Raw genomic sequence first — 27605 nt, forward strand, 5'->3', positions numbered from 1 at the left:
TTTATCCTGAAAGTAATATCGAAAAAATTTATTACAGCATAGTTGGGACAATAATCAGTCCAGTTGGCAATAATCAGTCAAATCTTCTCTAGAATTAATTCTGATAAAATTTCATATAGCTAAATAATTATCTCATTTATTATTTCAATACAATCACTAATTTTATAGTATTTTATTTTGATATTTGTATTTATTTATTTATTTTTGCCAAAAATATTTGTATTTATTTAGTTGATTAATTTACCAATTCTTATAAATTGGTGTATAACTGTGTCATTGATCTTCCCATTACCTTGTTCGTCCGGTCCCTGCGACCATTTACTTATGATCATGTATATATATGTCATGTAATCCTTAACGGCGGCCACCACTTTCGTTCTGATTAAAAAGAAAAACTCCACAGTACAAAGCAAAAAAAAAAAAAAAATCTCTAATCCACGTGAATGACTGGTTTTTCCCAAGTTTGATTTGAGGCGAAGTTTTGAGCTTTGGTTTTGGGGTTTCACCAATTTGATAATTCAGGTAAAATTGTTGAAGTTAGATAGTTGTATTGAGGAATTTGTGGTTTTTTACTTGAGTTATGCAAGTGACCTTTTTTTTGTTATAGTCTCACGACCATGGAGAAGGCAAGTAAGTTTTAGGATAATCAACAAAGTTTTCCAAGAGTAATGGAAAGAAACACACTCTAGGGTTTAGGAGGACAAGCATATGGAAAAACAGCAGAGTTTTGGTAGTAGGGAAATGGAGAAGCAGAAGGCTTCCGCGGATTGATGGACAAACAGAAGACCATGGTAGGGATGATGTTGGAATCCACAACAGCAACAAAGCAGCACCAAAGATTCAAAGACTTATTGTAGTCCATCTGTTAGGGTGTTCATATGCTTTTTGATCCCTTATAAAATTAGGCTTTCATACTATATACAACTGCTTAACTGAGGCTATGTATCTTATTCAGCTTTTTCCTGCTGAGGTTCAATCTCCCATTACTGTTACTTGGGCTATTGGATGTTCTACGGTTAGTCCACCCAGACTATCTTCTTATTGCTTTAAATTCCATAATTACTTCTTTATTAAGTCTGTCCTATATCATTTTCTCTCATCTTCCTGATTCTGGTATGGAATGTCCTGTATTTTGTTCTACTAGCATGCATCTGCAGTTTTTCTGGAACTTGTAAGCGGATTTTTCCTTCTAAGCTACATAGGATTCTTATCGTCTATCTAATTTTACATTTAAACAGGACTTCCCATGGAACTACCATTTGTTTAGTCTGGGAGGCTAATCTCTAAGGAAACTACATTGTAAAGGAGTACCCCGTAGGCCTATAATATACAAAATAATGTGCCACAATGGATGCTTACATGTGGACACACATTGTATTTTGAGCTACAAGAATGTCGACGTATTTACAGTGTAGAAGCTGACCAGTGTTATCTGAAGAGGAAAGCGACAGAAGCTTAGTAACAAACTATTCGTTCATGGTGCTCTATGATTTTTTATCTTTTTCAGAACCGTTCAAACTCCTACCGTCATCACTATTGGATTGTTTGCTTCCGTGCTTAGAACCACTACCCTCCGAGTGCTTTTTGTTAGTTCCTCGGTGCTTCTTAGAACCACTACCTTCTGAGTGTTTTTTGGAACAACTGCCCTCTGAATTCTTTCCGGAACCATTGTTCTTTGAAGATTCAGGCTGAGTTGATCTGGCTGAGTAGCAATGACGTATATGAACTGTATGACTTCTTTTCTCTGATGACCAATTGCCTCTTAGAACTACCTTAAGTATAACTTCCTTGTCGTGGGCGTCTTCAGACCACCAGGTCTGTGGAAATCCATCAAGAAGTTCTGTGAGATGGAAATCCTCGTGACGGACTAAAACATCTGCAACTTGGTCAGGTCCGATTACCCCAGATGCTGGAAGGACCTAGACAAGGAAAAGTGTGAACATTTATAAAACTGATGAACCTCTAGAGCGCGCCAAAGATTATTAAGCATAAAGAAATAACTCAGAGTATGAAATATCTTAGAACATTCAGCTTAAATACCTCAAGCCAACGAGGGAAACCAAAGGCACCTCTTGAACTGTATACCAAATCTTGCTTATCCTCCTCGATGATAGCTTGTCCTTCACATATAATCTGAAATATAGCGCTGTCTATTGCACTCTTGTTCGTGATTTTAAAGCTGCTTGTTTCTTGGTTTTGTAGAACTATACGGTTGGTACTGACATCTGTTTTCGGAACAAAGTGTAGCTCATTATGCACACAATTTTTGGCTTTCTGCGAGTTGATGATTTTCCCCAGTTCTTGCCTCCGTATTGATCTATCAACGTTAGCTATTTCAATATTTAATTTGCATCGGACAGGTTTGTGATCGCTTTCTAGCACCTCCATACATGAATCATACCTGCCAAAGTTAACGAACCGATTAATAAACCAAATAATTTAAAAAAAAAAAAAATTAGACGCGAGCAAGAACAGATCACCCAACAGAAACTCACTGTAATATTGAAGCTACTACAGGGCACTCTAAATTGCACTCTAGTGCTGAAGATGACCGGTTGTCTCGGTATAATATCCTATCACACCAGGCAGGAATGCGCTTCTTCTCCCCGGAATCATATCCTGGAGATATTAAATTTATCAAGTAAAATGCCTTCTATATTAGCATTTTCTCAAGTCTCAACAAACTTGTCCTACATAAACAATGTATACGTTACCTCCTAATCCAGGTTTCCCCCTGTCAAACTTGTAAGTGGGAGTAAATGTGACAATGGCTTCTCTCATTCCTTGAAAAACTTTACCAGCTTTCATTTCAGCTCGTAGTTGATCTCTTTCTCGTAGCCAGTCAAAACTTCTCTGGGACACAAGATCTCTTGCGTCATCATAAGATATTCCAAACAGTCGATAATTGAAATCGCCACAAAATATGACCAAATCAGCTTCAGCTAAATCCGGTTTCCCTTTTCCAGGATGGGACTCTACTGGCTGTCAAACAAAAATATTCTGCAGTTCAATTTCTGATTCGCAATTGAATTAAGAAATAGATCAGCTGCGGATGTGCATACATTTATTCCGCGAGGACCTTGAGCCGCTGATGAGACACCAGCTGCAAGACAGATGATCCATGGCAAGCCAGAAGAATAAAGAATCCAAATTAAGTACGTGGACAAGGCAAGAGAACAAATTAAGAACAGGTATCGCAGCATACCAGAAGCATTGTTCAGGAGATGTGATGAGCGGCTAAAGGCCATTGTTCGATATACATGACTAAAATCAGCATTCCGACGATTAACAGCTTCCAGGTGTGCAGCGAAGTGACAATTCACAAAACACATTATTCGGTCATACACTCTTAACCTTAAACCAACACCACCCTGGTTACAAGAAAGGGGACATGTAAACCATATTGCAAATTTTAAAAAATATGTTGTGTTTTAATATCGCATAAGAATATTACGTTATATGTCAACAACCATGACATGTGAGGTAGGGCCGAGCCATACACCGAAATAAATCGAAACTGAACTAAAATTGGTAAAATTAGTAAAAGCAGGACCTAGTGAAATCGATCGAACCAAAACCGAAAATCAAAAAAAGCGAACAGTTTTGATTGGCTGGGGTCAGTACTGACCCTCAAACACTTCTCTTGTTCGAATCGAAAATGCCTATTAAAATACCTGGAACTCAAATACTACAGCTATTTAGGAAAAAGTAGTGTCGGGTTTGGCATATGTCTTCTTATTTCCCGGAGTTGCTGATGAAAAAGTTGCTTTCTTCCGTATTGTGGCTGTAACTTATAAGTTAGATTTTAACTTAAAGTTAGTTATTGCGGTTTTGTCCAAAAACCAAACTTAACCGACCCGTACTCTCTCTCTTGTGAAGTATGTGAAGAAATATTATTGATACCTTATTACCGAATGTTCGCCCCAATCCACATGCAACAGCACCAGCATCAAGGTCTCCCACGAAAGTTCTAACAGTAGCCCTTACCCTGGATTATGGATATTTACAACAGAACAGATTACAATTTAGATATAACTAGCAGATGTTAGAAGATTAACCACCATAAATTAATACCTTGCAGAAGGTAGGTTAAAAAGCATAAGAACTTTCAGCGGCCATGGACTTACCAGATAGCAATGAGCAAGCCTGCCAGCTGCCTCGAACCTACACGTTCAAAAGTTGATCCTTCATCTACTACCTTCCCAATTGCATCTTGCCACAAGTTCCCAATGGCACTCCCTTCAAGTCCTACCTACAGTTGAGACGCTAGATATTAACAGAATTGTAAGAGATGCAGAAAGGAGTGTCAGTAGACAACCAGAGTAGGAATTTTTTTTAGAGAATGTCAACATATAATAAGAGAACTTGTAGAATCTCACGGTTTCTTTTGCAGCAGACATGGCTAAAAAACCTGCACCCATCTCCACTTCCTGCAGACCAACAACCAAAATGCTGACATCTGATACTGCAGAACCTAACCAAGTCATAAGTGAATCATGTGGAGGTTTTCCTTGACCAACATTCCATGTCCCAACTAAAATTTTGATGTTCTCTCGCCTTTTATATATTTGTTCTCTCTTGGATAATTCTGGTCTTACAATCTGATCAAGAGGTCCTGGAGATATAATGCTCCATCCACGTATACCGCCATGGGTCGCCAAACTAAATACATGAGCATTTCCAACTACCATTTTTATGACAGGGCCGTTATGAGCAACCCAACTTGCAATCAAAACTCCATCAAGATCCAGCACTTGAACGATGCCACTGACATATCCAACCCATATGCGTGATCCGTAGGTACAGAAGCATAGCACTGAACAAGGATGATGACTAAACTCCTGTATACGATTGCCATTTCCATCCCACTGAAGAATTATGCCATTTGTACAGCCACTATAAATCAGTCCATTTGAGGCAATCACTACAGCTTCTGTTTTCAGCTTTGTTTCTTCGTTCCCACTCTTTGATGCAGCCCTACGAACAGCACCCGCAATAGCATGGCGTGACCTTTTCAAAAACCCTTGGGGTTTTTCCTTTTTTAATTTAGTAACTACCTTCACATTCATCTCATCTTCAACACCTTGATCTTGCACTGATGGCATATCAGCTCTATTCTCGATATGACCATCTACATTATGCACTTTTAAAAGTTCCCTTGTACGAGCATCCCTGCAGTTCACCGACTATCAGGATAATTAGGTCTGATTTGAAGTTTCCTTCAAAATTATCAAGTAACAGGGCATAGAGTTTATTATGTTGTTGTTTTTAAACAGACAATTATATGCAAAATTAAACAAGTAGAAAAAGGCTAATCACTGTTTACTTAATAAAATGACAGATGTTTGTAGGGAGCATGAAGTGAATATGTACCAGAGTGAGATAGAAGAAGTCCCAAATGCCCAGACTTTAGCAACAAGCTTATCACACAACAGAACCTTGACATCTTGAGAAGAAATATTACAGACACCATTCGATGTAACTTGACTCCTGAGATTAACATATGATTTTTCCACTAGTAAAGATGCCATGTGTCTTTCCTCTATTTTTAGAGAGAGAGATTTATCAATAGCTTCCCAAGGCCAGACGTGTATAACACCATTTTCAGAACCTGACCATATGTCACCTGAATTCCAATAGGAGTTTAGGATCCAACCATGCTAGAACACTACGATTACAACAGATACAAAAAAAAATCTAAGACAAACGTACCATATGACGAAATAGCCATAGTAAGAACAGGACCACGATGAGCTTGCCATGACAAACCTTCTTGAAACGGATCATCATTTAACTCCTCATCCATATTCCATGACCTGATCTTACCATCCTTATGTCCACTCCAAACCAACTTACTTCCACAATCAATTGCCAAACACATTGTTGGCGCAGTACTCACCGACTCATAAAAAGGCGCGGCCTCTTCATCACCACGTCTAGCTCTACCTCCGACCCCTATCCCTGGCTCATAAGCATCCGATAACTTCCAAACCCTAACTCCGCATTCCTCTCCTGCCCATAACTGTGTGTCAGTACTCTCAATTGTTCTCAAAAACTTTCCGACCTGAGTTTCGCGCAGCGGATGCGGCCGCAGCTCTAGGAACGGCGGCCGTTTCGGATGCACGGCTGCGCGCCGGGGCGCTTTGAAAATCTCAGGCGCATTTTCGTCGTTTCCGATAAATTCGGGAAGTGATTGGCCGTCTGACGACGTGGTGTACTCATAACTGCTGTTGCTGCTGCTGCAGATGACAGGAGTTCCGTCGCTGGACTCAAAGGAGTTGTCGTCGCCTTCATAGTTAGACACAATGCTGCCGCGCTCGTCTAGGCTATATTTGTTTTGTAATTGTGGACGGTTTCGTTTTATGTTTGTGCCTGTGTTAGTACGGAGCTGGTGTGAGTGTGATTGTTGATGTTTATTATGCGTTTCTGCCTTTGGATCGGTTCCATTGATTACATTGTGTTGTGTACAAGTTTTGTTAGGCAGTTGTACTTTCAAGCCACTCGAGTTCGTTTGATCAGGTTGTGTTTGTGGGTGACCTGCAGGTGGCGCGTTGTCTGACACACACATTGGATTATCATCGTCAGGTAGTTTGGTTGTCTTGCTAGAATGTGTGGTTTTATTCTGATTTTTGGCTGGTTTCTTCGATTTTTTGTCATTAGTGGCATTGCCTTTGTTGCCTCTTGGCGGCGCACTGTCTAGCACACATGTTGGATTATCATTATCTGCTGATGATTCCGCGTTGCCTGTTGGTGGTGGCGCATTGTCTAGAACACACGATGGATTATCATTTTCAATATAGGTGTTGCCTGATGGTGGCGCATTGTCATGAACACACGATGGATTATCATTATCATTATCTGTCGATTGCACGTCTGTTTTGTTTTTAATTTGTGAAGCTCGTGGTTTATTGTCGTCCTTTAATGTTTTATTTGGAGGCTGTGCAGCAGATTGAGGTGGTAGATAATTGTCACCTTCTTTTGAGTTCTTTTCAGGCGGAGGACTAGGCTGGTTTTTGGTATAAATATCAGCCTGTTGTCCTATTGGTGCATTGTCCAATGAAACAGCTGATGCTTTATCATCCTCACCTTTAGAGGATGGAGGAACTTGTATTGTCTGATTGCCCAGATTTTGTCCATCATTTACAGATTGTTGTGTCGCTGAATCATTTTCAGACAAGGCCATTAATGGCTTGTTGTCATAGTCGTCCTTGGACCTCTCACCAGTTACATTTGGTGGAGGCGCATTGTTAAGCAAACACGCCAGCCCATCATTTTCATTGCGAGATGGTGGGACATTGTCATCGTCATCCGGAGATTGCTCTCCCATTGTAATGTAATGTATGTTTGTAGAGGGCTAAGGTGGTAGAGTGATCGTGGTAAAGTGTGGTACGAGTAGAAACAGAAAACGAATGTGACTGGATTTTGTTTTGTTTGGTGTTGCAGAGGAGAGGGGGAGGAAAGGTTCAAAATTAGTGTTGATATGTGGCGAGGCTTACTCATAATGTATGGACAAGAATGTGTTTCTCCATTTTGCAATGCACATTAGAATCAGGTCCACTGTTTGGAATTTCATTTCTTGTAGTATTCAACAAGATGAAATGTGAGAATTTCCTATTAGTCAAGACAAATTGTCCCAACTTTTCCTTTCTTTTTTTTTTGTATAATGCTATTTATTTCCATTTAGCTTCACAAGTCATTTGTTTACGGCTGGCGTTGTCAACTCCACACAGTCTGAGTATCAATCAATTAACCAATTTATGTTGGACACTTTTTTAAGTATTGCCAACCAGTTCCATTCAATAGTTGGGGGGGGGGGGGAATGTGCAAACTAAAATCAACAATTACAAGTTTTTTATTAAATTTTGTACAATTTATTAATTTGACCATAATGGTACTCCAATGCCTCGTAATGAAAAATCATATGACGAGATCTAGATATAATATCAATTAATTTAAATCAAGGGGGTGGGGCATTGGGATTCTCCTCGTTACCATTTGGGTTTTTTCGAAGCTCTAAATATCATACGATGAGATCTAGAAATAATACTATCAATTAAGTTATAATAAAGTCATTCACATACACCAAGGATTCAAAAACATATGTAACTTTATTTGTAGTTCACTAATATACATATAGGAATCGTTTAAACAAAAATTTGCAAAGCAAATAATGATAGGTATATAATTCTTAATTCTCCTGGAATATTACGACCTGATGAATCAAATGATGCACAATACCCTGGAATGTTGAGGAATCAAATGATGCTTACGTATAATTATGAAGAAGTTGTAATGTTTGGCGACTTCTACAAGTTTCCAGTATTCAAGAAAGGCCCGTTTAATAGTCCATAAGAAGAAAAAACGGATAATCTAATGAAGATACATGAAACTGGATTTTGCCTCGTTACAGGGTCTTTCATTTAAGCTGCTGGCCGTCAGCTATCAACTTTGGAGTCATCATCAAATGTCCACCTACAAAATTTTACCAGGCATAACAATTATTTGTGATATTTGATCATCGCTTGACCCACTGGAAGCTCTTTCTAGCTTTCGCTTTGCCAGGTTTCTTGCGTTCCACTATTCTGGAGTCCCTTGTCAAGAACCCAGCTGCCAATGCGTACAATGAATTAGCAAGGTGATCAAATGTTGAACAAATCAAGCTCGAGAGAAAACACAAATTTCTAATCTAACAAGCTTTAAAAATGGATATAACCATGCTGATATGCACCATAATATATTCAGGGGCTGGAGTGACATAAAACCACAGATAACTATCACAAGTTCCAAAACATTCATGTAAACAATCAACTATTTTTAGAAGAACGATCGGGTATATAACAAAATATCATATTACTAAAACATATACTAGATGAGGGTATTAAGAGACTATAAAGTCTTATAAAAGTAGAAAAAGTTAATATAAACTACTTCAATTGTCTCAAGTGTTTTAAAGGAGAGAAGAGGAAAGAGGAGAAAATTCTTATCTGCAAGTCCACTCCTTCCTAAGTGGGACATGTAGGAAATAAATGAGAACTAGTTTATAACTTTTCTTAGATTCCTACAAGGGAGTGTAGCTATCTTCTTCATAGATTATTATTACTTTCACATCTCCACGACTCCACCTTCTATTAACTCCAAAGAAAATTGAGAATAGAAAAAAGAAAATTCTTTAGCTTCTTTCCCCTCCACTCCCAACTTATGTCCTCTTCTTTGAAAGCTCAAAAACTCTGTTATAGGTTGTAAAAGTTTCTAATATATAGTAAAAACATCTTCTGCTTGTATACCAGGGACAAGCAAAGACAGTACGATATATGCCATCTTACTGACCCTACTAAATAATGAATAGTTGTGCTCTCTGCTTCATAGAAAATATTCAAATGTTCTCTAAAAGAAGTTTGTTGACATCCGATACCAGTTCCAAATGCTTAGGGTTTTATGCATTGCTTTCATTCAGACTTGAAATACCAAAATGATTATATAATTACATCCGGTGAAAATGAAAATCCAAGGGTTTTCATGAGTTTCAGACGACAAAAGGATAATAACTATCTGAAAGTGAATCCAAGGTTAATATGCTGCCACCGACTTCACAGAAGATATATTAATCTGGTGTTTGCTACGGCTTCCTCATGGAGCCCACGTACACGTAAAGTTTCAATTGTATATACACACATAACCACAAGTCATTTAGATTAATCTCCTTATTTCTTTAACTCGCAACTTAGCAGGCCAAAATATTCAACAAAAGAGTAACTTTAGCTATTCATTCTAATATGTTATAATACTATTCTCTTTTGACATACATATAAATAATTTATGTGAACCACACTTTAATACTAAAATGTTTATAGTAAATATGATATCGCATTATATATGTTTCAAAAAATAATACTATATCTAGCAATCGACAATCAGATATCTTATATATGTAATCAGAACAGATAATGATAAAGAGATAGCTACATATATTGTTCTACACAGGTGGACAGTGGCTGAATATGTAAAGATACAACAATCTATATTAATCAGATAAGTTGTGTAATTACTATTTTTACGTATAATCAAATAATTATATACATATACATATACACATATATACACACACAGAAACAAAAGTCACGACCAAGTTAAATAGATTAAATTTTGTGAGGTAACCAGTTGCTCTAGAACCTTAAGGTATGAGAGGAATACCCTAACGGGATCTTATACTCTTAACACCCACCCTCAATTGATACTTTTCGGACCGATTGACCCGACAACACATAATCAATACCAACACAAATAATTAAATTAAACAAATGGGGTGGGAGGACTTGAACCCGAGTCTCTCAATAAACCGAGCTCTGATACCATGTGAAGTAACCAATCACTCTAAAACCTTAAGGTATCAAAGAAAACCCCTAACAAGATCTTATACTCTTAACAAGATCTTATACTCTTAACACCGGTCGTTTTAAAACCTTGAGGTGCTCAAGGTGGTAGAGGAATGCCCTAATAGAGTCTTGTACTCTTAACAAATTCATTATATATATATACATATATTACGTAACTGTTAATTACATACTATCTTTAGATATACGGTATATAGGCTACTCTACTTACAAGTACTTGCATATTAATTATAAAAAGTTGTATTTCTAAAAGCATGAATATTAGACTGCTTGTGGTTCTGTTTGAGGTGGCGTTCAAGGCACCCACATAGAATGGCGGAAGGAGGATCAACTCACAAACAGGTTCAAGATATAATAACCTTTGTCCGGGTTCAAGCCCTAGTCTTTGTCTAAATTATGTTTGTGATAGTATATGCTGTTCCATAGTAGCTGCAAAATAAAAAGACAAATTTGCACCCAAGTATACTAAGCACAGATTATGTTCGTATGATAAGCTGTAACTGACGTTTACTCCAGATTCCGGGGTAATCGTGTAGTAACCCCCGGCATCATGCCTCCATCCCCGCTCACATGCAATTATCTATAAACCATTCGTGGAGTTTCTCCATGTGTAAGCCTCCCAAGTCCCAACAAACATTTAATTAAAAAATGTATATTTCTCCATTTATCGTATCTAAATTTGCAACATAATCAGGAAATAAAACTATTTGAGAAAATAAAGAAAATGGAAGTCAGAAGAGTACACCCTATCTCAATACAAGAATTTAAGTAAACTATATTGGAACTCCCAAGTATCTGTGATAAATATTAAAGCTAGCAACCTAACAATCAATCCTTTTCAGGATTTAGCCTACATCCTCAAGATTTAGACCTCGACCACAATAGAAATTGTTCTAATTGCTAGATAGCAGAACAAGCTTCGGAAACTTCAGCCTTGTAAGCAGCGACCTAGGTGGACACTTTAGACAGTGTAAATTTCAACTTAGCTAACTAAAAAAGTTGCTATTAGTAACATCTCTTTCTGAAGCTCATAGGTACAGTATTTATACGTGCAGGGATCTTCAAGAATTAACTGGGTATTCCTAGCATAGACCTTATTTTATATCATCATATATAAGCCCTGCACATACTATAGTTCTGTCTCAAAATATAATGGTATATTATCTGCCCACTAACATCAGCATAGAAAATTAAATTCCCGGCCCGCAAAGATATATGTGTTCATATAGAAAAGGAAGAACTAGAAAGGTATAGTGCATTTTTACCTTCCTTGAGAGGAGGACGTAGATCAGGCTCCCAATTTTGTAACGCCCTGCTGATACCCAAGCGAATCGCACCCACCTGACCTGTTTCATTAAAACAATGTCATTTGAGCTTTTAACATAAAATTGACACAACATAAGGATGATAATATAGTGAATTGAGACTTCCATATAGAAAAATAAACTGACCATATTGCTTATTGCAAAATATCTTTTTTAACATGATGAACTGTACGGACATGTTCAACTTTTTCCAACCATATAAATGCAATCATATAAATGCATCCACATGCAAAGAACAGAATAATGAAGTGCGTGTACATAGAAACGGCAATTCCGTATACGTCACGATAACACAACACGAAAATGACACGAAAATAACGGGTTTGGGTGACATTTTTGGTACACAAACACGAAAGTACACGGATGAATTTAGTATCGGTTTTTGGTTTAACCTTAGGTACACGACACGAAACGAAAGTAGACGAAATAAATAAATATATAAATATATTTATCATAATTATATGAATACATATATCTTACAATATATTTTACATATAATTTTTATAAAAAATAGATACAAAATAGATTCAAATTTAAATTTATTTAAATTTAAATTATATTATTTTTATTTTTAAATAATAATTATGATATATGATAATAATAATAATTATTTTTATTTTTATTTTACTCGACTAGTAAAAACAAAATATTTAAATTATATTATTTTTATTTTTATTTTTATTATTAAATATAAATTACACGAAATACACATAAAATGAAGGTACACGAACACGACACGAAACGAATCCTTAACGGTTCGGGTTTGGGTTAAGCATTCATGACACGAAACACGAAAGTACACGAAACGAACGAATTGCCAGCTCTACATGTACATTCTAATTTGACAGAAGCGACAGAAGCTCACAAAAAGTTTTGATATGTATTTCGACCTTAGGTGAAAATCAACGGTTAACACATGAGACATGTTTAGCTGGTACAAAAGCTCCTTAGCTTTATTGCATTTAATCAGGTAATAATAGTGACACTGAGTACCGAGATTTCAACTAATGACACTGAGTGCACTCATCAAGTCCTGTTATTGACAATTCTTACTTCTTTACTATCATCATTAATAAGTCTATTCATCTACAAAAATAATACTAGCACATACGTAGCAGAAGCCTTTACATCTGCAGAGGGGTTTTCAATAGCCAGAAGAGAGATAGCATTGTCGATCATAACACACAATTCATCGGCAAGTCATTTTAAGAATTTAAGGCACTTAATGACCACATATATAGGCAAATGATCAAATAAAAACTAAACTTAAAACTAGAAACTAATCTAAGCCATTAGATCAATCTAATCTAATATTATACTTTCAGTTTATATATATATATATATATATATATATATATATATTATCTAATCTAATCTAATGCATATACATATATATTATTATACTTTATAACTTACACAGTCACATCAAATTTGTAGGTGCAAATGTTTAGGAACATACAAACTCAAGAAGGGTTAATAAGGACTCTAATGATCCACGGATTAGTCCTTTTAACAGGTTAGTGGAAAGAGAATCAGAAAACCCTTGATTCACTTAACTCACCATTAGTAACTATTAGGAAGGATGACTGTTACTAATAGTAGTGTTACTCTGTATGAGTGTTACTAAAGGTAGTTAAGTCATTTTCTGTTGGTCTTGTTCAAGAGTGCTTATAAATAGTTTGCAGAATGTAATGTTCTGGTTATGAAATATATGAAATGGAAATGTTTTCACCAACCTCTCTCACTTCTCTCTCTAAACTTTCTCTCTCTATAACTGAATCTCTGTCTTCTTTCTCACTCAATCTCTGATCTCTATCTCTCTCCTAACCTCTGATCTCGTTCTCTCTAATCTATGTTTCTCTGATCTCTAGCTATCTCTATCTATCTCTGTTCTCAATTTAGTACTTTTCCTGCCTTTACTTGCTTTACTTAAACAGAAAATCACAAACAAATCATAAAATACAACACACAAAACCTAGTTCCTGACAGATTTGGTTGGTATCAGAGCTCTATTTTTATCAAACCACAGCTTCAAACGTGTTGAGCACTCTAAGGCGAGCTATGCGAGTCCAGAATGGAAGTAATCGCAACAGTTTTCAGAAATTACTTGTTCTGCACTCCAGGTGTTTGATATTTGTTCTCTACTACTTAGTTTGTTGAATTTCAGTCTAGATCTGTAGCAATTACTGAAGATTGTGAAATTGTTGTTGATCTAAGTTGTAAAATACATTCGATTGAACATTTGTGGTTAAATATTGGTTTGATAATCAGAGAACAACAAGAGTTAGTAAATACTTGCTAGTTAGAAGTTTTTTGAGGAGTTAGGATAGAATAGCTGAATGAAATGGAGGTGAAGGAGAAATCTTATAATGAGTTGATGCAAGAGGTCCAACAATAGTTTTTGATGCATAGGGAGGAAACTAGTCAAAAACTTGATAAGGTTAAGGAATTAATGGATCTAGCTGTACAGAAGTTTGGAATGTTGCAGGCGAGACAAACGCAGAGAGAAAAGAAGTGTTTGTCAATCCTTTTGATAAACAACATTCGGCAGATAAGATAGTGATTAAAGGAAACAGCTCTAGTCATCTCCAACATTTGAAGCTTAAGCTTCCTAAATTCACAGAAGGAGGCGGTGTTAGTGAATGGATAGAGGATTGTGAGCACTACTTTGATATCTTTGAAGTAGGAGACTCCAAAAAAGTTGGTGTGGCTGGTATGCACCTTGAAGGTGTGGCTAGGAGGTGGTATCAGGTTTACACTGTAGGAAGGAAACAAATGGAATGGTCTAATTTCACCTTGCAATTCTCTGCTAGGTTTGGGAGTATGGAACAAGAGCTCTTATATGATACATTTAAGCAGCTCAAGCAAACTACTACAGTAGATCACTATTTCAACCAGTTTGAGAAATGTATGGGGCAATTCAAAGGAAAAATGCCTCAACTGACAGAAGAATTTTTCTTGGAAAGCTTCTTAAGTGGATTGGAGGCTGATCTTAGGAATGTTGTGGTGTTGTTGACCCCAACATCAGTTGAAATAGCCTACAGGAAGGCTAGGCAGATTGTGGAATCTAAGAGAAGCAAAAACATCAAGGAAGGTAAGACTTCCGTCAATAAGGTCAGTAGTGTATCTGGGAGCAAGGTTGGAAGCTTGGCTCACTTAAAAGATGAAGGTGACCAAAGCAACAAAAAAGTTTTGTGTCCATGTCCTGCAGATCAGACACAGAAGGAAAAAGAACAAGTTGAGAATAAATCAAGAAAAAACAAGTTGGAAGCATGTAAGGAGACTTCAATGGAGGTTTCTGTTCATGCCATTGAAGGGAACCATAGCAATCAAACCATTACTATGACTGGCTTGATTGGCAAGAAAGAATTCTCAGTGCTGATTGATGGAGGAAGCACACATAGTTTCCTGGATGAGAAAACTGCCATCAAGCTCAAGTGTCAACTGGTGAAGATTAACCCTATGAAGGTGCTTGTGGCTAATGGTAATCATCTAATCAGTAGCTATGAATGTACAGATTTTAAGTGGAAAATGGGGCAGAATGAGTTCAAAATCACTGTTAAGACCTTGCCAATGGGTAACTATGATCTAGCATTGGGAGTGGATTGGCTGAGCACACTTGGACCTGTTACCTTTGATTTCAAGAAGTTGACATTGCAGTTCCAAAATCAAGGTCAAACAATCATGCTACAGGGTAACTCCCAAGGAACAAAGCCTGCTTTACAACAAATGACAGCTAATGCCTTCTTTAGGAGCTGTCAAACACAGGGGCATGGGCTGATGTATGTCTTATATGCTAATTCTGGACCTGAAACCACTGTGAAACAGGTCGAGGAAATTTCTACTCCTAATGAACACAGTTTGCTCTTACAACAGTTGAATAAGAAGTATGAGGTTCTTTTTCAACTTCCAGAAGTGTTACCACCTCATAGAGACATTGAGCATGGTATTGATCTGAAGGAAGGTTCTCAGCCTTTCTCACAAAGCTGAAATTGAAAGGTTGGTACTTGAAATGCTGGACAGTGGGGTTATCAGGCCTAGCAGCTCTTCATTTGCATCTCCCACATTGTTGGTAAAGAAGAAAGATGGCAGCTGGAGGTTTTGTATAGATTATAGGAAACTTAATTAATTAACCATTAAGAATAAGTTTCCAATTCCTTTGATAGAGGCCTTACTAGATAAGTTGCAGGGGGCAGCATATTTTACTAAACTAGACTCGAGGGCTGGGTATCATCAAGTGAGAATGAAGGCAAGGGATATTGAGAAAACAGCTTTTAGGACTCATCTTGGGCACTATGAGCTCACAGTGATGCCTTTCGGCCTCACCAATGCCCCTACCACTTTTCAAGCCTTGATGAACAAAGTATTTGCACCACATTTGAGGAAATTTGTTTTGGTGTTTTTTGATGATATACTGATTTACTCCAAAAGCAGTCAGGAACATTTGAAGCATTTGGAGGAAGTCTTTATACTAATGAAAAACCATCAGTTATATGCTAAAATGTGACTTCATGAAGGATCAGGTTGCATATCTAGGTCATATTATCAGTAGGGAAGGGGTGGCAGTTGATCAAGGTAAGGTTGCTGATATGTTATCTTGGCCTGTTCCTAGGATTGTTAAAGGGTTACGAGGGTTCCTAGGGCTGACTGGCTACTATAGGAAGTTTGTCAAAGGGTATGGCTTAATTGCTAGGCCCTTAACTAATTTGATGCAGAAAGACAACTTTCATTGGACTGGAGGCCTCCCAAGCTTTTCAAGCCTTAAAACAGGCTATGTCTAGTACTCCCATTCTTGTTCTTCCCAACTATGACAAAGATGTCACTAATGCTTCTGATGTGGGACTAGGAGCAGTTTTGACTCAAGATGGGAAGCCTTTAGCTTATTACAGCAAAGCCTTGGGACCTAAAGGGCAAGCAATGTCTGCTTATGAGAAGGAACCGGTTGCCTTGGTGACAGCAGTTAAGAAATGGAGTTCTTGATGGATAAACATTTTTATATCAAGACAGATCACTGGGCCCAAAAGTTTCTGACAGAGCAGAAGATCACCAATTTATTGCAGCAGAAGTGGATAAGCAAGCTGATGGGATGCACCTATACTATTCTTTACAGAAAGGGAAAGGATAATATTGTGGCAAATGCCTTGTCCAGGATTATTGAGGATACTGTTGCTAAGGACCCAGCTGCTTGTTCTAGTACAAACCATGAGGACATGGTTGTTTTTGAAGGCGGGAGTGTTGTTAGGAAGGATGACTGTTACTAATAGTAGTGTTACTGTGTATTAGTGTTACTAAGGGTAGTTAAGTCATTTTCTGTTAGTCTTGTTCAAGAGTGCTTATAGATAGTTTGCAGAATGTAATTTTCTGGTTATGAAATATATGAAATGGAAATGTTTCCACCAACCTCTCTCTCTCACTTCTCTCTCTAAACTTTCTCTCTCTATGACTGAATCTCTGTCTTCTTCCTCACTCTATCTCTGATCTCTATCTCTCTCCTAATCTCTGATCTCTTTCTCTCTAATCTCTGTTTCTCTGATCTCTATCTATCTCTGTTCTCAATTTACTACTTTACTTAAACAGAAAATCACAAACAAATCATAAAATACAAGACACAAAACCTAGTTCCTGACAGTAACCTACCACAAACAAAACTACCACAAAACAGAATAAAATTGGCAAACTAAAAACAGATACCCCCACAACGCCAATAAAAAGCACGAAACTGGACCGAAAAAGTGCCGACATGGATATGCAGTTCTCAACTGAAACTAAAAATATCAAGCTATGGAGAAAAAAAAAACTAACCGACCGAGAGCAACCTAAAATGAAGTCTTCCATAAAAATTACTAACCTGAGATACCGCCTCCCTTCACGGTACAGTTGACATCCCAAAGACCCAAAGTCTTTGTCTCAGTGAAAGGTCGAAGAAGAGCAGCACGCTGATCAAGCATGGGGAAGTAGACATCAAATTGTTTGTCATTAACTACAAATTTACCCTCTCCGGGTTGAATCCAAACACGAGCTATGCTACATTTCCTCTTTCCTGTTCCATAAGCCCGTCCCTTGCTATCTACTTGCCTCACTCGTGCATTGGCAATTTCTTCCTGCTTGTGGCGCTCTATATCTGCCCTTGAAGATTTCCGAGTATTCTTTTCATAACGAATATCCTCTATCTCACTTAGAGGAGGTAGTCCTTCGATTCCTTCCAGATCCTTCAGTGCAATCAAACTCTCCAACATTTCTTCTGTGATTCCAGACGTAGCAACCAGGTCACCAAAAGCACGATCTGGACCTGCAACAACCCGGTAAATCAACAATTATCTTTACCTACTTCAAATTTTAGTTGATCACCAACACAACACAACACATGCCTGTTTATATATTTTCCAGTAGCCTTCCAGCTAATCTGTTTATATGCTTCCATCCAATTTTTCTGAATTAAACTTTTTAAATGAACATTAAACATATAGAACAGGAAACAGCTAATACTGGTGATACTATATCACTTATCAGATCAATGTTAGCTCTACTTTCATAAGGCTATTGCATCTTTGGCTTCAATTTTATATGTTCTGATGACCAATTTATTAAAATTTACTGCAAGTCAATTTTGCTATTTATAAAGTAGCTCACTTATGCAGTTCATCAAAATGAACGGTTAGTCAGCCTAAAGTTCCTCCAAGGCGGTTGTGACTCATGGACTCCGGACTCTTCACTCTACCTAATAATTCTATGAATACACATCAAAGGAAAGGCATCTCCACATGAGACATTTAACAAAACCACAACAAAAAACAAATCCCTGGTTCCCTACATAACCAAAAAACTTTATAAACTCTCGAAAACCAAAAAATTATAAATATTGGCATACAATGCTTAAACAACAGAAACTATTCATCATTCAGAATCTCACCTTTAAGTACGACAGAAAGCTCCTTCTCTTCTTTCTCAAGTAACATCTTTTCTTCTTTACTCTTCTCGCTTTCCTCATCGGCAACCTTTCCCTCCACACCCCCACTCATCTCCGTCCCCTCTCCAAAAACATTTTCTCCTTTCTCTTCACTGTCCAAATCCCACGTCTTGTAGCCATCCGCAGTAGCCCAACTCTCCTCATCCCCATCGCCCCCAGCCTTATTAACACTCCCCTCAATTCCCTTAAACAAATCAAACTCTCCGTCCTCCTCTTTCTCATTAACCCAGTCCTCATTCACTACATTCGACCTCTGAACATCCTTATAACCCCCCTCAACCCCTTTAAACAAATCATAGTCACTATCCTCCTCTTTCTCATCCACTAAACTCGCGTTCCGAGAACCCCAATCAATTCCTTCAGACCCTATACCCGCCCCCTTAGGAACCGCAATATCTTTAAACAAATCACCATCACTATCATCCACTTCCTTATTCACCCCATTATGATTCCCTAAACCCGCTTTCGGAACCTCCTTATAACCCCCTTCAATCCCTTTAAAAAAATCACCATCACTATCATCCTCTTTCTCATTCAACCAATCTTCATTCCCTAAACCCCGCTTTCGTACCCCGCCACCAACCTTAAACAAACCATTCCCACTCCCATTATCTTTCTTAGAACCCTCATTATCTAAAACCCCACTTAAACTAGCAGAACCTTCGATATTCGAAGAGGGATTCCAGTTTCCACTGTTGTCATTGTTGTTTCTATTATTGCTCGAGAAGTGTTTGACGAAATGTCTGAGAGAGTAAAAATTAGGGTTTGGGAAATGGGGGGTTTGGGGAGATGGGTTAGTGAGATAGGGATGATTAGAGTGGTGGGGTTCAGATGAGACTAAAAATGAGATCAAACGGAGGTGGTGGTGGTGGTGGTGGTGGTGATTTGAGGGTTTTAATACGAAGCGCGAGAGCATTGCCTTTACTGTGTGTGTATATGAGTGTTTTTTCCAAGGGTTTTCGCAGAGGAGGCTGCAACAACAATAATGAAAAAATGAAGCCTTTTCCAGGCTTCTTTAATTTTGTCCCATATTTTTTTTTCGAATTTCTCTAATTAAGCACTGTACCTGTTTTTCTAATATAAAAAGAAAGCCCTTCGACTGTACCTGTTTTTCTAATATAAAAAGAAAGCCCTTCGAAGTTCATCGAGCTTTTTCGAAAAATACCGAACTTTATATAAATAAAAAATTGTAAAGATATTATTATTATTTTTAAAAAGAATTTTTTTTAATAATGCAGTTTTTCAATTTTTTTGTTAAAAAAATTGATTTTCCAGCAAATAGATGCAAATTTGACAGATTTCTGTAATTAGATTCATTCTCGAATGAAGCCAAAATTAATATTGGATGCAACCAAAAAATCTAACTTAACTTAATTTGTTGCATATGTAGTCGATTTTATTTGCATTGTATTTTTATAAAAAAATTCCGAAAATAGTAAAATTGGAAAAAAATGCCCTACAATTAAATCTCGATAAATTAATATTCTTGGGACGGAAATATTTTATTAACTAATCGGAATTATTCATCATGATCAAAAATATATTATTTTTATTATGTTGTCACTGAAATAATATTTATTTGGCGAAATTGTTTACACTTCATCGTGGTGACAGTTGTTTTCACTTTATAATTTATATGTGACTCGTATAATTGTTCAGATTATGATCTCATTCTCTTAGTTTTGATTAATGTCCGATTATTCAGTAAGTGATAACTTCGGTGAGCGGGGCGGCTCCGTCCGACGTCGTTCCTGGACCTTCTGGATATAAATGAGGTGTAGCTGCTGGTGGGGTATCTGCAAAATAACACCGGAAGGGGGTTGGTTCCCACGGCGCCTCCGGTGTAAGAATAAGAATAGGGTTTTGGAGAAGATGGAGATTTATGTATGTAATAGAAAGGTTGTTGTGTGTGTATATGAGTGTGAGGGAGTGATTGTGTAAAAGTGTGGATGTTTCTTCTAACCCCTAAACCCTTCACCCTTGGTGGTATATATAGCCCAAAGGTAGGGTTTAGGGGTTGTTACCTCTAAATCAGGGCCGTCAGATCTTGGGGGCAGAGGACGCCTGACTTGGGTGGATTGCTTACACGTGTCCAGGTGAGGACCACCTTCAGGGTATCCTAACGGTCTTCTGACACGCGCCATGTTTGTCTGGTATGTTGGTTGTTGATAGTTGTCATCGTCACGTGCCCACGTACCCTTCCTTGGCGGGTTGTGGAATGTGCATGTGCTTGCAGGGACCCCCCTGATGGTGATCTTGGCCCTGATCCGGATCCAGGTAGGCACATGATCCAGGTCATGGGCTGGATCCTGGTAGCCAGTGATCCAAGTCCCGGGTTAGAACTGTTAGGGTTTATACTGAAATTTTCGTTTGAAGTATATACTTTAATAATAAATTATTTGAGAATCTTGAATGCATGTTTTCATATAGTCTGTATATTATATATTGTAGACAATCTAGTATCAAATGGGATAACAGAAGATTAGATTGTCAAACTCCTTATATAATATAATAAAGGTTCACAGTCTAAGTGGTGTTAGACAAACCACTAGAACGGCTGAAGTATTATTTAGAAATAATTTATCCTGACTATTGAATAATACTTGTATACTTTGTGTATACTGAACATGATCAAAATAGTAGAATAATTGTTTATTTTATTCTGACAATAAAGAAGAACTAAGATTCTACGATATTATTATTGCTTAGGTTCTTAATCCGGATGTAGTAATTGACACTTGTATTTAATGCACATGCCTTGATTCATACATTAAGTAATTTATTTTAAATTACAAAATTTATGTATTGGGAAATGACATTATATACAAAGTGGGATATTAACTATAAAAGGAAACCGTGTCCGAAAAATATATTCGGGTGATGATGTCCTCTTGAAAGCTCATAAAGATAATTATGCTTTAGTCCTGCAGGCAAATTTGTTCTTGCATAATTATAAGGTTGAGTGGATGATCAAGGATAAAAGATATTGATTAAATTAATTGTCAGAAATTAATTTAATTAATGGACATGCGATATCTTAAACATGGGGAATTTATAAGCAATTAATATGGGAGCCGAATTAAATAATTAATTTACGGAATTAGGAAAGGTAGTGCAAATAGTAATTCTTTAGTGGATTGAATTAATATTTAATGACATTGGGCTTGGCCCGGAATGTCATTAGAAGGCCTGAACTAATGGTCCATGATCCCTACTGTAGCCTATAAATATTCTCATTCTCCTAAAGCTAGGGTTAACACACAAAAACGAAATCACATCCTAGGGTTTGAGAAAGGCAGTCGTTTTTCTCAAGGAGCCAGCTAGGGTTTTGGAATTTCGGAGTTTTGGGAGAGGTACACCTTGGGAGATCGAAGCCCACACTTCGTCCAAGGAGAACCAGGGAATACAGTAGAAGACGTGGATTTGAATCGCTTGCACCTTAGCGATTAAGGTTAATGTTCTATTCGTACTCTTTTATTTAATATCAGAAAACGCAGGGCCAAGATTCGATAGATCCAACAAATGGTATCAGAGCCCGGTTCTAGGTTCTGCATTTTATGATATGTTGTCCATGTCATGATTATATATGCATGTATATAGTGGTATGCTTGTATTGATTCTGTGATGCAGGTTATTATTCACTATTATGACCATGTTTTAATTATGTGTTTGGATCCCACGTGGTTTAATCGTGGTTATTTTGTTATGATTGGATTCCACGTGGTTTATCGTGGTTTTGTTGTAAATCATGAGGGTTGATCGTGAAAGTTTTGTTTTTTCCTATTCTGATATTGTAATCTTGTAATCTTGTAAATCAATTTGTAATTGTTTTAGATTATAATCTGATGTAATAGAATAGGCTGGTTCATCTGTATTATTTTGTATGTAATTGTTTGATCAACGGAGCTTCAAGAAACAGAGATTTTCCGCTGTTGCATTCTGTTTTCGGGGTGCTTCGCTGTTTTGGCTGCAGATTTTGCATACGATGTCCAATTTGGGCGTACGATACCTTTTCGGAAATGGCAGAATGAGACGATCAGGGATCAAAGGGTCAATAAACCATTGACCCATTATTTCAATGCGTTTTGAGGCTGTTAAGGCCTCCAACCGGGCTCTCGAAAATTTCCAGAATTTTTCAAAGGATAAATTCGAAGCTATTTTTCTGGGGCCATAATAGTGGATGTCTTTTATTATGTTTTACATAATTTCTGCTTCTCTTGATTATTGCTACTATGTGTTTCTTGTCTTTGTTGTTACGTCATGTGATACTAACCCTTTGCATGCTAGAATGACATGGACATAGGGATGTTTTTATTAATGCTTTAATCATGATAGTATGCTGTTATGTTATGTCTTCTTTGTGTTGTTATAATACATGTGGACTTCGAAGAAATAACATAGGATGATGCATCTAGATTAAAATCCTCAAAGTAAATACTAAGTGGGAGAGGGAATTAATATGAAATTAAATCTCATGGTCTTTATTATTGTTTGTATGTAATTTAATATAAAGACGAATATAAATTATATGTACGTCACCCATCGTGGCATGTAATTTATGGTGTCTAGAATGTTATAGAAATTACTAGAACAAACTTCTTAAATTAAAACACGGAATAAATACGAATTTTCTTTATTTCTGATATGGGGCGATTTTGTCAAAAACGGGTTCATCGAACTTGTAAGGCTGTGGGTATTAAGTGAGACCGATGTGACTCCTCCACTACCTTTAAATCAAACCATTGATGAATATTAAATTGAAGTATTTTATTCAAGGAAAAATTACAAATATTGGAAGGTATACACGCCACCCATCGTGGCGTACCAAGTTCCATAGATTTCGAATAATTTAAGATTTGATGATGGTATACACTTAGCTATGAAAAATAATACAGACCACCCCAACGTGGCGTATTGTTTAGTAATAGGACCGAAGTAACATTTAAACAAATTTAGGTGGTATACATGTCACACATCGTGGCGTACCAGAAATTTATGGTGTTTAAATGTTAGTGCATTTAATTTTAATAATTGTTAGGTCCCAATGTGTTTGTAGAAGGGGGGTTGAATACAAACGTTACCAAATAATCGAATAAAATGCGGAATAAAAAATGTGAAACAAAATTCAAGTTAAATAAAAATATTATTAAACTTGAAAGGTGTTACAACAACTGTATCGATTACAAGGTATTAATCTCAAATCAATTATCACAAATCTAGAATAAATTCGACATGAACTTTTTCTATTTTTGCAATAATTAGAATCAAATGCTAAACGCGATTTGAGATTAAGTTCTAGGGATTTTGATCCGCTAGATTGTTACACAAGAACAAGATAAATAATTCTAGTGGTTTGGATTTAACATTAACAAACTAGAAATTGATCTTGAATTTCTGCAGAGAAGATGATTTTATATTTCAAGGCGGCTGCTCTTTTGTTCTTGACTTGTGTGGATGATAAAAATGATATGCTGCTTCTCTGCTTCTATTTAAATCAACAAACGAATAGAATTGACTTGGCATGACAATCCTATAGCTGGCAAGACTTTCGGTGAGACAATTGAATGAACTAGCAAGACAATCTGAATGAACTAGCATGACAATCAGAATGAACTAGCAAGACAATCATCCTCCTAGAGTAACTTTCGGTATGACAATGGAAAATGGCCTAGCATGACAATCGGTATGACAATCCTGATTGTCATGCTAGTTCATTTTCAATTGTCTTGCTGATTTAATGCTTGAATTTAATCCAATTAAGCTTCTGAAAATTCCTAAAATTCCTAGAATTAATTCAGAATTAATTAATCAATTAATTCAATTAATAAATAAATTATTCTTCGCAGATATAATTTATTTTCTTAATTAAATTAGATGACTTAATTAATTAATAGAGAATTAATTCTAGTCTTGAGCAGCGACCATTCTTCTGCAAATCTTCTGAAAATCACTGAAAATTATGAATCAATTCCATCACTTCAACGTTGACACTCGATGTACTGTCTGGTTCATGAGTGACTAACTTCCGTGACGTTTCTTCATGTCTTGACTTTGACGCTTTGATTTTCTTCAGATTAAATCCTTGTAATTAATGATACTCTGACGAGATCTCTGTCACTTGATTAAATCCACGATCTTGATTTATATCACTGAGGCATGATCAACTTCTTGAACTTCTTCCAGTGAATTAACTCCTCAAGTCTGTAGATGAACCTTGTTTCTGAATCCTTTGACAGATATTACTTTGCGAGATCTCTCTGACGGTCGATCCACTATTTACTTATTACATTCTTATTTGAGTTGAGTTGAATCCTCGAATATACAAATAGGTCTATGACATATGACTTACAATCTCCCCCTATTTGTTTGTTAGACAATAACACACAAATACCTAGAGGATAACTCAACTAACAAATAAGAAAAAGATATAAATATACATGCAAAGTAAATAGTAGAAAAGTTCTGGATGAGATTTAACATTTTCCAGATTCCAAGTAGATGTTCCTCTAGACTGAACATATCTTCAAGTAGTTCCATCTTCATTTGTACAACCACATTTCCTGTTGAGAAGCCCATATCTCTTGCTTCTCCCCCTATGAGAATCAACTGATTAAAGAAGATCATCTTCGTTTTACCACCTCTCCCGTACAATAGGATCCGCAGATAAAAACCAATGGTACTCCCCTAACAGCTTCTTCCCTTATCAGAAAATCACCTTGTGTTTACCACCTCTCCCGTACAATAGGATCCGTAGTTAAAAACAACAATGGTGTGGTGTAGTGTACATTTTTAGGATCTTTTTCTTCCTCCCTGCTATTTCTCCCCCTTAGTTGAGGAATCCTCCAAACTATTACTTAAGCTTTTATCTCCCCCTTAAAGAAGGAATGTATGCCGTCGTCTGAAGGAGTTCTCATATTTCACTTGGTTGGAAAAGAAATAACAAGTAGTTTCTCTTTCTACCTCACTGTGAGTGTGTGATTCTGTTTAGTGTACCTCACATGTGTTTCACTCTTCTCTCCACTCATGTTTACACTCATTCTCACAAGTGTATCACTCCTCTCATAGCTCCATAATCCAGCTATACCTGCAAGGAAAATCACCTTAGCCATCCTTAAAGGAGGTCACAGGTGATGCAATGGGAGTTCACAAATCCCCATCCTTGTTAAACTCGTCAGATAAATCTGAGTCATAATCTACAAGTTGCTAGTTTCCCTTTTAGGGTTCCAGATTTGAATTCTGGGAAGGTAAACAATGATCCAACGAATTTAGCATAAAGATCAAAGTTCCCTTCTAATGTCTGTGAAGACATTTCCTTGTGACTCATCAGGTAATATCTGAATCATTGTCAACAAGTTGCCGATCTGCACCTATGTCAGATCCACTATCCGCAGATGCATCCAGGGGATTTAAGCCTGGGGAGGTAGACACTGACCACTGACATATGGCTTTTGGATCAGTATCCTCTCCTAACACCTGTAAAGGCAATTGGTCCACTAACGAACCTTGAACAATCGAATCTGACCTTAAAATGGTCGAAACTCTTGTTTCCGTCAACTCATCCTTTGAGTGTGTAACCTCTCCTTGTGCATCAAGAATTGATTATATTTGAAGTGGTGACACTACATCGGATACCTTGGCCGACAGGCAAAATTCAATAGACTCACCCTGTTGAGAGAATGAATCTAGTAACTGTTTTTATGCCTTTTCAGCCATTACATCTTTTTGAGAAGATGTATGGGGGCTAGCAGTTGTCTCGGTTTAAATACTACTCATCTATGTAGGAGACAGAGCTACTGGGTTGACTACAGAACCTTCCTTATGTGGTGCACTAGGCACTATCTCCCTCACGCTCATTCATACTACTTTTAGTGGTAAAAGAGTGTTGGTTGGTTCTGTTTTTGTGTTTGTCTTTACATTCTGGGATAGACGTTGTGGATTTTCAACCTCATGACTGTCAATGAAAGAAAGTCATTGGAGACTGAACCTGTAACACAGAATATATGGTAATAGAGAGAAAATGATTTACAATAGTGATTTCAAAAGATTTTACATGACATAAGAAATCACTAATGTAGAAAGAAGTTTGATTTTGTTTTTCAATATGAATGAGTTTTTGATAAAACATTGATCACTTAGGGTAAAGTCTAAGTAATTCTCATTCATGTCAAAAGCTTACAAATATCTGCAACATAATGTTAACAACATATCATTGACCGATACTTGTCAAGTACTTTAGATACTAATTGTTATGTTGCATTATTATGACGACTCTACTAGTTCATATAAAATTACAATTTCTGTTAGAGTGCCATACCATGTCCTTGACGATTGCTTGAGCAGTATACTAGTTCATACCAACCTGAAGTGAGATTGTGAAGAAGAAATTGCATAGTCCAATAGATCTGCAGCTGCAAAGTCCATGAACTGTGGTGCATTGACTTCCTCTTTTGACTTACCAATCAGGAGTACACTTGTACACATCTTACTAGAGTACAATTCCAAGTGTAATGTGCAGCAGGTGTCTGATATGTCGTAATATTCTCAAGTCTCGTCACTGGTGCTATATGTTAGATACTGCTTCCTGATAATAACCTAGCACAATATACAAAATTACAATGATAACATTCCCAGCTTGCAAACAGCCATATCCCTCAGATAAACCTTTGCTGTTATCTCCAAAGGTAACCATGGGGCCAGCTTTCTCAATCCACATTTGATAGCAGGGCTCTATCTCCGGTCATATGTCTTGATGATCCACTGTCAAGAATCCACACTACCGGTTACACCTGTTTAATGCCCTGCACTTCAAATGGATTAGACCTTCTTCGGAACCCAAACTTGGTTGGGCCCGGCATACTTGTAGAACTGTCCTTTATCAGGCAAAACAACATTTTTAATTTTAATTGTCTCAACTTTCTCAAT

The 27605-nt window shown here is 37.0% G+C and overlaps 2 protein-coding genes and 1 long non-coding RNA gene across 3 annotated transcripts; 1 reads left to right on the forward strand and 2 right to left on the reverse strand.

Annotated features, from left to right (window-relative positions):
* The first annotated feature begins 274 nt into the window (after nt 1–274).
* On the forward strand, nt 275–7550 carry LOC141676534 (uncharacterized). Its single transcript, XR_012557068.1, has 3 exons — nt 275–522; nt 608–1015; nt 6544–7550. It is a non-coding gene; the product is annotated as an uncharacterized LOC141676534 (long non-coding RNA).
* On the reverse strand, nt 1485–6447 carry LOC141677607 (type I inositol polyphosphate 5-phosphatase 13). The gene is made up of 12 exons (XM_074483610.1): nt 6423–6447; nt 5713–6372; nt 5374–5626; nt 4380–5172; nt 4128–4252; nt 3904–3988; nt 3206–3371; nt 3063–3103; nt 2715–2982; nt 2496–2619; nt 2041–2401; nt 1485–1919 (listed from the first exon to the last, which is right to left on the reverse strand). The coding sequence occupies exons 1-12, from the start codon at nt 6445–6447 to the stop codon at nt 1485–1487; spliced, it is 3336 nt and encodes a 1111-aa protein (XP_074339711.1).
* Nucleotides 7551–8247: 697 nt separating the features above from the next.
* Nucleotides 8248–19695, reverse strand: LOC141677600 (uncharacterized). The gene is made up of 4 exons (XM_074483603.1): nt 18627–19695; nt 17565–18005; nt 11657–11737; nt 8248–8607 (listed from the first exon to the last, which is right to left on the reverse strand). The coding sequence occupies exons 1-4, from the start codon at nt 19597–19599 to the stop codon at nt 8516–8518; spliced, it is 1587 nt and encodes a 528-aa protein (XP_074339704.1). The 5' UTR covers nt 19600–19695; the 3' UTR covers nt 8248–8515.
* Nucleotides 19696–27605: the final 7910 nt, after the last annotated feature.

This window comes from Apium graveolens, chromosome 8 (assembly GCF_009905375.1).
Source record: "Apium graveolens cultivar Ventura chromosome 8, ASM990537v1, whole genome shotgun sequence".
Classification (NCBI taxonomy): domain Eukaryota; kingdom Viridiplantae; phylum Streptophyta; class Magnoliopsida; order Apiales; family Apiaceae; genus Apium; species Apium graveolens.